At 35.8% G+C, this 12,500-nt stretch overlaps 1 protein-coding gene across 1 annotated transcript in view; it reads left to right on the plus strand.

The window, feature by feature from the left end:
• The window catches only part of LOC115220594 (epithelial cell-transforming sequence 2 oncogene-like), a 140,850-nt gene that overhangs the window by 68,253 nt on the left and 60,097 nt on the right, over nt 1-12,500 (plus strand). The window contains exons 19-21 of the mRNA XM_036509887.1: nt 691-836; nt 3,491-3,559; nt 7,086-7,310. Coding sequence (XP_036365780.1) covers nt 691-836; nt 3,491-3,559; nt 7,086-7,310 — 440 coding nt within the window. The remainder of the gene's footprint in view (nt 1-690; nt 837-3,490; nt 3,560-7,085; nt 7,311-12,500) is intronic.

Genomic DNA, 12,500 nt, shown 5'->3' on the forward strand with positions numbered 1-12,500 from the left:
GACAGTCATACACTTATTCCAAATTATTCACACAATAGGTTAGTCATATCCTTATTCCAAAATACATTAGAGGAGAGTTACAGCCTTACTCTTATTTAAACAGCGCAATTGAACAATTCAGTGGACCTATGTGATTTGAAAAATAAAATCTTGTAAAGTTTGTGCACTAAATAATAGGCAAATCGTTTTGAAAATACAAGCAAATATTACCTGCTGATGCCTAATGAATTTCAAAATGATTAATTTAAAATGAATTTAACAGTTAAAGTCATTGTAGCGTTTCCACTGTCTCAAGGTAGACTACTGTATACGACATGGTATCATATACCTGTCAGAGATAAGTTAAGAATTATCGTAAAAATTACCTGTATAAGCAAACAGTCTCTCTTGCTTATTGGGTCACTGTTAAGTACTCTCTTGCATGTGCCTTATTTACTATGTGTCAATTCGAACAGTGCTGAGTTGGTCTTAACATTACAAGAACAACGAATCCATCTTCTTCACGAATTCTACATTGTAATACTTTGAATCAATAACTTCGAAAGTTTTTTTTATTAGCATTGCCACATCATCTCCCATAATGGGAAAATATGGCAAATTTCAGACGCTGTACTTTAAACCATAAAATATCACCTTCGTTAAGTAATTATAAGGTAAAATCGCAACTGGATTTCTACTTCTCTTTTGCAGGCTGGTAAAATAGTTACCCCACCATCAGACAAGAGACGCTATATAGCCTCGGAAATAATAAATTCAGAAACTGACTACGTGAGAATGCTTTCTGGTTTTAAAAACAAATATTTCAAGCCTTTAAAGTCTGCGCTAGAGTCGAACAGGTAATGATCTCATACTTATATCAATTATAGTTCCGACATTTCTAAAAAGTTGTGCTATATCCAAACTCTAAAGTTTATCGACTATATTTATGCATGTTTGCGTGTGCTCGTGCGCGTTTATTTATGTAATGCCACTCCATATTCTCTCTCTCTTTTTTCTCTTTCCTTTCCTTTCTCTCTCTATTTCTTTCTCTCTATCTCTCTCTCTCTCTCTCTCTCTCTCTCTCTCTCACTTACCATATATATATATGCATGCATATATATATATTGGGAGAATTCACAAAAAGACAAGAGACGAGGACAGGTGGTGTAGACAACAAACATATGCATTAGTATAACGCTCGGGAAGTGAAAAAGTCTTTAACGTTTCGAGCCTACGCTCTTCCACAGAAAGGAACACAGAAATAAACAAGGACAGAAAATAAAGAATGTGTAGTGGCTAGCGATCTATCATATATATATATATATATATATATTATATATATATATAGCTGTTATACACACACACACACGCATATACTGTATATGTCAGTATGTCTGTGTGTCTGTGTTTGTATACGTGGGTATGTATGTATGTGTTAGGACATTTTGCTAATATTTACTGAAATCAAAACACCCAGAGAGAAATTTTCGAATAATGCTATGGCGGTAAACTGGCAGAATCGATACAGGGACAGAAAAGAAACGCTTTTATTCCAGAGCTTTGTTTGTTCCAGATTTTTACGTTCTGAGCTCAAATTTCAACGTTGTTAACATTCATTTCCTTTCGTCTCTCCGGAGTCGATAAAATAAAGTACCAATAGCAGTAATATACTTGAGACATTGGCCTAAGCTAACACCTCTCCGTCCAAATTTGTTGTCTGGAGCCAAATTTAGAAACAGTTTTCTAGATGACTTTCGTTCATTACAACTTTTCAACTCATTCTACTACATATGTGTAACTACCTACATACGTTTTCTGAAATCTTTCTATGAATGATTTACAAATCATTTAGTAAGGTATCTTTCATTAATGGTCGTGTTAACTAGAGCAATACAGTAGCTGAGATGATCATAGGTGGAAATTCTACATTGTCAGACTAGCCCATAGAGAAGCCATCTCGTAGCTACCCGTCTCCATAGAAATTTCAGTCATATCTCTTTCAAATGCCGACATATCTTTTTTCTTTAAAAAAAAAACGAGGAACAGTATACTGGATATATGTATCTGAGATAAATACTTGTTGCATATGACTGGATTGGCACGACTGGAATGCATTTGGTTATGTCTGCACAGTCATGGTTGTCTAAAGGCTGAAAAGTAATAACAAAACATTCTTTTTTCCGACTTAAGAAAGGATTCACCACGCAGGCATTAAATGTGCTAGAAATATCACATAAATCTTTCTCAAACGCCACTGTACTCTCTGGTAAAGTGAAAAAAATATTGTAGATTATGCTCTTATAGATACACATTGTTTGAACAAAACGAAAGATGGCTGTAGCTTCCTTTGAATATAATACCGTTGTATGATAAGCGACTTGGGGATTCACCAACCAGAAAAAAACACTTTCAGTTTGCTATAAGCATTTCGTGTTTTTCATACATCGCTAAAGCTATGAATGATAATCGAAAGTGAAATGTTACTTTATCGCGAAAACATCCATGCCATAAACCCCAGTTTTTCAATTCCTCTGGGCGGAAAACAGGACTGAAATGAAACAGAATGATAGCAAAGAGATTTCTCCGTATTGAACTGAACTGAACTCTTCTGTTAAATACACACTTGGGACTTAATCGAACAGAACGGCTTTCACGAATGAATAAACCGACTAATAGCTGGCCATATAGCGTATCGTACATATATTCTTAACTCTTGTATTCGTAGTTTATGTATTCTCATCCATTGTATTCATCGTTCTTGTTGTTTCTTCTGATGCTGCTGTTGGTATTGATTCGTTTAATGCGGTGTACAAAGAGACGGTGACGAGGTAGAGGTTTGACATAGGGCACAGCGTTAATCCAAATGGGTGCACCTAACTCGAAACTCGCTCTCTCTCTCTCTCTCTTTCTCTCTCTCTGGTTCCACTTCCTCTAATATTCGCAGTGTATCTATTTCTTTCTTTATTGCTGTTTTCTGTCTATGTCTCTGTAAGCATTCTACATACGTAGGCAGGTCTGTCGCCAGTCGATGTTGCAAGTGATGTTGCATGCAAATGCTGCAAAGCAATAAAATATTGTGAATGGTTGAACTGTCTATGCGATAAATAATTTACCAAACATTATCCATCTGCCTCTGTGTGTATATATATATAATATATATATATATATATATATATATATACATAAATACATATAGATATACGTTTGTGTGACAGTCTATGTGAGTACGTGTGTGTATTATGTTTTTATGTATTTACTGATGTATGTATCAATGAATATCTATTTTGCCTCATGCATTTTTCTCAACATCTCTATGTAATAGATACAGAGTGCTCTAAAATTTAAAGTAGAGCTAAAATAATATAATCTAATATATAAGCAAGAATACATTTCTACAACCTAAAGAAGAACGAGTGTTATTAGTGAAATCGATAAATTTCGTCTCCATGTCAGTACTTTTCAAACTCAGATATATTCACACACATATACATACATATTCTATTGTTTCCAGGCCTATTATCAGTCAACAAAATGTGGAAATAATTTTCACGGATATACTGATCAACCTTAAATTACACAGGTAAGGTTCTAATTACGATCTCTGTACATTTTGTAACTAAGCACTTACGGATTATTTATTTATATATATTTTTTTGCAGTAAAAGAGTAACTGGAATTTCTTAATAATCGCTGTGGTAATCTTATATTTTTAATGGTAAATGATGTTCAGAAAGGCTCAATTATATCATTACACAAAATAATTCCGCTTGATTGACTTGGTTATTGATTTCTCACATGAACACTTGGACAGAAACTTTGGTCTCAGTATTTGATTTTTTACATATTCGCTCTCCTGTGTGTGTGTGTGTGTGTGTGTGTGTGTGTGTGTGTGTGTGTGTGTGTGTGTGTGTGTGTAAGGTATAATTAAGGTTTATATGTAAATTTAAAATCTGAAATTTAAACTGTAGTTTGGGTATGTCCTTATGCCGGCAAAGCACGTGCAGTGCTTATGGCTACCTGACCTCATCCACGGTAACTGCACAATCGTCGAAAGATAGAATACACTGGAAAATTTATTTATAAATAAAGTTTTTAGTATTATTTTATCGTATATAAACATATACATATATATATATATATATATATAAATACACACGCACGCACACACACACACAAACACACACATATATATATATATATATATATATATTAAATATAACGTATCTTGAATGCCACAACAATGCAGACTGGACTATAATAATTGTTATAATTTAATTATTCACAGTCTGATATAATATTTCGGAATATAAAAATTCCTTTTTCACATATTGCTAGGAATAGATCGAATCCCTGCTATAATCGGTATGTGTAGATGGGGGTTAAGTTTATTTAGTGCAGGTCAATTTAACCACAGACGGATCAAGACTTCGTAACGTGTCATTAATTTACAATTTATAAGCAACCAATTAACCCAATCTTAAATGCATTTCTCTGCACATCTCAGAATAGATTTCATGAGGTGATACGTGTCACGTCTTTACGCAGTTGAAACGCCAAAGAAGTAAAGATTATTATCACATCAGTTTGCTGTGTTATCTAAAACAATCTGTGTTAACTAAAATCACAAGCTAAAGAGATTGCCATTAACCTGTCACTTGAATGTAGAATTGGCTTCATTATCTCCCTCAAATTACATTCTACTGATTCAAACTATGAAGTACAGCTTGAATAATGTACCCATCGATATAATATTCTCAATTAGTAATAACAGTGTAGCAAAAGGGCGGTGCATCAGCATGGCCACAGCTCTGAGCTGAAACTATAGAAAAAGTAATTAAGATGTGATGATCAGCACTATAATGCCTTCAGTCAAAAGTCTACTTCCTCACAGTTAACTTAGTGTTAAGCTACAACTAAATTCCGCCGTACAGTGAGAATAGGTTATAAATGAATGAGAGCTTGTAATTTTCCTTTATTCTAAAAACGATAGGGGATGACTGCTGTTCAATCGTTTCACCCCGGTACATCGAATGAGGATAATTACACATCGCATATTTTGCATTCTTGTTTCCACTTATTTTTTTTTTTTAAATGATAAATATCATATTGCGTTTGGTAAACAGTAGTGTCGGTGGTTACTGATTTTCAACCGAGCGATCATTGGTTCTCTGTATTTTTGTCGACGGAAGAGAAAAATGTTGTTCCTTCGGGTCAGTAGAGAACAAATATCTTTCAACGAAGGACAGCTTATCAGCTTTCTTGCTCGTGTTTCGCATTGTTCAACAATCATAATCGGGGAAGGACCTCCACACACACACACACACATGCATGCATACATACAAGCATGTAACGTATAAATACATACACACATATGTGCATATACATACATTATATACATGCGCGTGGCATCTTGGGCAAGTGTCTTTTACTATAGCCTCGAGCCGACCAAAGCCTTGTGAGTGGATTTGGTAGACGGACACTGAAAGAAGCACATCGTATAATTGTATTATATATATGTATTGTGTGTATATGTTTGTCCCCCCCCCACCATTGCTTGACAACTGTTGTGTTTATATCCCAGTAAATTAGCGGTTCGGCAAAAGAGACCGATACAATAAGTCGTAGGCTTACAAAGATTTGCTCGACTAAAGCGGTGTCCAGCATGACCGCAGTCAAATGACTGAAACAAGTAAAAAAAAATAAAAGAAAGAATAAAGAATATATATACATATATATATATATATATATATATATATATATATATATATTCGTATATGTATATGTGTACTATAAATATATATAAGGTGAAACACACCGCCTAAGCATCTTTCTGGACATGCTAGAGCATCTACCAAAAACCAAGGAAGAAGCACTGTTAGTCACCTATGATGTCATCAACCTCTACACTAACACTCCATACGACTACGGAATAGAGGCAATAAAATGCTGGTTAGAAAAACATCTCGAACCTCTCCTGGACCATATAAACCAGACCATTATCATTGAATCCCTGACGTTCATCCTACAAAACAAGTACTTATTCGATGCAACATACTACCTCCAAAAATGCGGTATTGCGATGGGAATGAAAGCAGCGTCTGTCCTTGAAAACCTAATAATGGATTTCTTTGAATCTACCCTATATGAACTCAAGCTCCAAAAATTTGGATCCCATGCCACCACTATATAAAAGTAAACTGGAAAAACTATAATAAACTCCTGGATTTCGAATTCACACTGAACAATATAAACTTCAATATTCAATTTACAATGGAATATACCAAGGGACAGCTCCCATTTCTGGGCACTTTGATTATAAAAAATCCAACAACCAAATTGCAATTGACATCTACTACAAACTAATAGACTCAAAACAGTATCTCCTTTTCAGTTCATGCCATCCTAAACACACCAAAATATATATCCCTTTCAATCTAGCTAAAAGCATCTGTACAATTGTATATAACACAACCACTCGGGAACTTCGCCTACAAGACCTCAAAATAAAACTCATTGAAAGTCAATGCTTCACCGCACTAATAGACCATGGAATTGAACGTGCCAAGAAATTGGACAAAACACACTAATGACAACAAAACAAAACACCACACGTCACTTTAACTCACTGCCATACATATCAACGCATGTATATATATTATATATATATATATATATATATATATATTATATATATATATATATATATATATATATATATATTATATAATATATATATATATATATATATATATTATATATAATATATATATATATATACATATACATACATACACGTATGTGTGTGTGTGTGTGAGTGTTGTGTCTGACCAGTTTTCCAACCGTTCTGCGTCTTTAATTTTTGCGTCATATTTTATGAAGACTGGAAGTTATGCCAGAAGACATCGGAAGTTTTTGTTAATTAGCTCCACGTACTTTGAAAGATGCCTTTATAACCATACAACTAAGTATGAAGGCAAATAACTTCTTACCGTTGTAGTTGTTGTTATTGTTATTGTTGTTGTGGTGGTGGTGGTGGTTGGCATTACAGGTATTGTTGCTGTAGTTCTTAATGTAGTTCTTCATACTTTTTCTCTGCCTTGCAACAGGAAACTCTGTGATGATTTGAAGAAGCGATATTCAGAATGGGAAGGAATGTCTACATGCTTCGGTGATGTTTTCGTCATATTCTGTCAAAATTTGGGAACCTACGTAAATATGGTGAATAACCATGAAGCGATCCTGCGATGTATTGAACGTTGTAGAGAGCATATGCCGATCTTTCGTGCATTTCTATTACGAAACGAACGTAAACCGGAAGCCAAGATGTTGACGTGAGTTTGTTTTATATATTATGTATGTATGTATTATCTATCTATCTATCTATCTATCTATCTATCTATCTATCTATCTATCTATCTATCTATCTATCTATCTATCTATCTATCTGTCTATCTACATATCTATCCATTTACCGTTTACATATTTTACGTGCACTCCATTGTATTGCATTGTAACGTAGCGCAGAATATGTTACAATATATGCTTCTTAGGTAAACAGTTTTCATTATATCTTTGTTGTTACAGTGCAGTTCATATTTATAGCTTACCACTATTCTCGTTATGTTTCTATTTAAGAGTAGTGGGATTCTAGAATAGTTAGTGTATTACAAAATACCTAGCAACATTTCTTGAAGTCGTTTACATTCTAAATTCGAATCACGACAAGATCAACTTTATCTTTCATTCTCCCAGCCTCAATGAGATAGAAACCATAAAGTGTTGGGGTCGATTTAATCGACAAATACTTCTCAACAAATTTCTGGCCTTGTGCCTATGTTATAAAATTATCTGCTATCTCATTGGTTTTCAATTTTTTAAAATTATAATGTTAAAAAATAATAAATGCCTCCTTTTAGAGCCTAGCAAGGCTGATGGGCCCAGCTTCCCAGTTTCTATGGCGTATGTGTTCCCCAAATGGACGGGACGCCAGTCCATCGCAGTGTTACTCATTTATGCTAGCCTAGTGGACTGGAGCAACGTGAAATGAAGTGTTTTGCTTAAGAACACAACGCGTCGCCCAGTCCAGGAATCGAAACCACAATTTTACGATCATGATGCTGACACACTAACCACTATGTCACGCGTCTCCGCACATTATAACATAGTAAGAATAATGTAAAAACTATATTACGGTGGCACGTTGGATTGAAATTAAATAAACTGTTTAAAAATTCAAAATTTGGAAAAAATATATAAAGTATTGTTTGCCTTAATCAGGTTTGTGTGTAACAATATTATGAGTAGCAAGTTTTGTAAGAAACTCAAGGATTAATATGATTTTATATTTATTTGAAAGGAATAGCATTAATTATATTTCTTACATTGTATAGCTTCGATTTATTTCTTTGATTTATGAGTCGTAGAAATAATAGAATTGCTGCGTGTATAAAATGTCATACTTAAATTATAAAAGTACTCGGCTCACCGTTTGGAAAAATTGATTTAGAATTTCATTTGATCTAGATTAATTTAATCTTGCATGTAACCTACAAATAACTAAATGTTTTGTTTGAAAAAAGGCACTTATCGGAAATTTTTCAATATCAGTATCTCAAATTACGTAGTCTGATCAATAAGTATCCGGACTGTTGTCATAGTAACGAAGCTAAAGCCCGCAGCGTGAAACCGCTTGTAACAGATTGATATTGAACTCTTGCTGTGCATGCATATTATGTTTTAACGTTCTAACCCTCTTCCGCTATTTATAGCAGTGCTTGGAAGGAAGGTGTGTAACGTTTGATCGTTTCACTGAATATTACGGAGAAAGATGAAAAGAAAATAAGCTTCACGATACCCGCTCAGAGGCTTATGCAAAGTTTTCAAGCAGTTTTCATCGTTCTCGTCACAATCAAGGAAATCTTGTGCAACTGAAATTCGAGTGTTTTCCTGGTCAGCTGAAAGCAGTTTTGGTACAAATTTGATGGACATGCGTATCATACCCAAATCTTCAGTGATAATGGACTGAACTAATACGTAACAAATCTGCACATCCTCTGGTAACTTATGGGTGGTGATTCGACGATTTCCTCCACAGCTGCACGCACATATGCGATGTGTTTCTCAGTTCTGCTGCCTGCGGCTCTCCCAGAATTTTCGTCACTATTGACATTTTTTCGGCCATCTTGTAAAAGTCTGAACCACTCGTGCACTTGTGTGTGGGTCAAACACTCCTCTCCATACACTTTCTGCAACTTTGTGTAGGCCTCTGAGCAGGTATTGCCATGGCAACATTTTTCTGTTATGGTCAATGCGACGGTCACACGTTACACACGTTATTTCCAAGCACTGCTGTAAACAGGGGAAGTGAGCTAAAACATTAACATTTAGTGCGCATGCACAGCAGATGTCAAGGTCAATCTGTGCCCTGTGGCTTCACTTTGCATGCTTTAGCTTCGTTACTATCGCAACAGTTCGGATACTTATTGATCAGAGCTCGTAAGTAAATTATTTTCACACACACAAGAAATTTTAGAAGTCTGGCATGTAAGTATGAGACTTGTTTCGCTGGCGACGTGAAATAAAACCAAAACCTGTCTGAAGTTGCACTCTAGCTATTACAGCTCAGCTCGATTCAACCCCTTTGAATTTCTTAATTCTCTCCTTTGTCCCGTTTGGGAAGAATTGTCAGTAACGGTAATGATTTTCTGAAAATTACGGGATGACTTTCGGTTGATTAAAACTGTTTAGCGGTTCATTATACAAAATATGTTAAGCCGCAATTCACGGTGAAGTATTATAATTTTTATCATAATTATTAATGAAGCTGGAGTGAGTTAGATGTTGCAGATATCTTTAGCAAGAAGTTCAGACCTTTTTATCATGTTATACATCAATTTAAATTGATCTCATTTATAATTTATTCTGCTATGATCAACACTAGAAATTCTAGTATTTCTATGACTGATAAATTATGGAAAGACATCTAAGCTATACACTATCATAAAAATAATTAATGCAATTTGGCGATAGTGGGTAAGTAAATTACATCGACCCTAGTGTTTAACTGGTACTTATTGTATCAATCCTGAAAGTGATGAAATTCAAAGACAATCTTGGCGGAATTTAAACACATTGTAAATACGAACGGATTATCGCCCAGCATTTCGCCCGCCATGTTAACAATTCTGCTGGCTTGCCACTTTATAGAGTAAATGAATGTTATCAGCATATGTTTTTAGAATCTCCAGCTTTGAGAAACTGCTACGATACTTTGTGCGCTGGGAGAATTTGTCCAGCTTTATGCAATTTATTTTAAACATATAGAGATATTCGGCAACGTATTTCAAAAGACTAAAACGTTTCTAGCGTATTCGAGATGTGCTGAATAAATTTTTTGTTTGTTTTTTCTTCTGTGATTAAAATTACTTTCTTCTTGAAGTAAAGATGAAAATAATTAATAACAATTCTCAAAGGAGAGTTGAAAAGTGCTTTACAAAAATATATTTTTCAAATACCATAATTTCATATGATTGCAGTTTTAGTACTACATGTGTGGTCTGCTTAAGATTACATGATTCAAAAGAACAATGAATAATGAAATCAGTAAAGCATTCATAGGGTACCACGAATTTTCAACAATCTTTTAGATTTTTAAAATAATCGTGGAATTTCACGGATAGTACTTATTATTGATTAAATATATTAAATATTTGAGTAGTTGTATACTGTCAACTTAAAATGACAGTCTCATGAAGGTAATCACACTACTGCTATTTAGCCCTAGGAAGCAGCAACGCTTCCTACCGGCCTTGACACATTTCATGTGTCCTTATGCTACTCCAGACTGATGACGAGCAAAGACACAGAAACTAGTCTCTGATGCAGGTTCAGCTGGGTGGAGGTGCTTATCTCCCCTTGTAAACATAAAGACACAGGAAATGTGTCAGGGCCGACAGGAAGCGTTGCTGCTTCCTAGGGCTAAATAGCAGTAGTGTGATTCCCTTTATGGGACTGTCCATATTAAGTTGACAGTATACGACTACTCTATCGTACCACTACTGCATATATCTCTCTGAGATATTTAGAAATGTAATATTTCTACATTAAATATTCGTTAAAACACTATAATAATTAGAAAACTACTATTTGTAAATCTCACAATGAGAGATATTCAGCTACAGCACTTTGGAGTAAAGATTATTTCCAACATATCATGGCAGTCCTGGTTTAGGACGAATGTTGCTGTAATTTAGCCCCTTGAGACATCGTCGAAAACTACGTATTTCGAAAGGGCAAATTGGCTGCGCCATCTCTAGCAGAAAAATGGTGACGAACAACCTGGAACACAGTTGTGTGAAGTTGGTGCTTGAGTATACGTGTAAATCGCTTTGTTGATGCTTGTTGAAGGTCTTTCGTACCTACTGTTAAATAATTGAATTGCTTAATTGTTATTTTTGCTTAATTGTTTTCTTCCCCATTTATGGGTGAAGTTGTTGCAAACGAGAAAATGGAGACCCAACCAGTCGGTAGCTATACTGCAGCAACCAGAAAGGGTTTTACCGCGGATTTACTACAACTGAGAGAAGTGAAACTTGAGGAGAAAAGGTTGGAGTTTAACGAACTCATCGCAAAGGAGAGTACCAGCCTGAGGCTGACCCCACCTAAAGAAGTGACAGAGAAGACGACGAAAATGACAGCAGTCTATAAATCGCGGTCCACAGCAACTAAAAAGGTAGATATAGCTACGGTGAAAGCAGTGGAAGAATGCTTGAAGGATATAATGGAACTCACGACATTTTATACTAGAGGAAAGAAGTACGGCATAGTGAGGTTCGGTTAGCGACCGAACAGGACGCGATAAAGTACTCCACTGTGCCGTTGATGTCTTCAGAGTGGGCACTACTGCCAACCATCTGTGGCAAACGTGTGGCCAGAGTGAGGATTGGTAGAGTGCTCCCCAGACACCGATGTGGCGTGGCTGGTGGTAGCCATCCTCTTCAATACGGAGGAAGAAACAAGAATTTTCATGGTTACAAGAACAACAGAGGTAAACTGCTGGGGATACGGCCTCGAGGTGACGGTCCAAATCAGTTTACCGGATTTGCATAAACTCACAGAATAAACTGTATTGCCCGAGGATGTAAAGCTGAGAGTGGTAGTGAAGGCGGCGAGCTGGCAGAAACGTTAGCACACCGGGCGAAATGCTTATCGGTATTTCGTCTGCTGCTACGTTCTGAGTTCAAATTCCGCCGAGGTCGACTTTACCTTTCATCCTTTCGGGGTCGAATAAATAAGTACCAGTTACGCACTGGGTTCGATATAATCGACTTAATCTGTTTGTCTGTCCTTCTTTGTCCTCTCTGTATTTAGCCCCTTGTGGGTAGTAAAGAAATAGGTAGTGGAGGGAAGACATCCCGTCTGCCACCACTGTATATTACGGGGACACATGAAAGCGAGGTGTCCCCAGAAACACGAAGAAGATGTAAAACAAGAGCAGCAAGAAGAGGAAGAAGAAGAATGAG

This window comes from Octopus sinensis, linkage group LG16 (genome assembly GCF_006345805.1).
Source record: "Octopus sinensis linkage group LG16, ASM634580v1, whole genome shotgun sequence".
Taxonomy (NCBI): domain Eukaryota; kingdom Metazoa; phylum Mollusca; class Cephalopoda; order Octopoda; family Octopodidae; genus Octopus; species Octopus sinensis.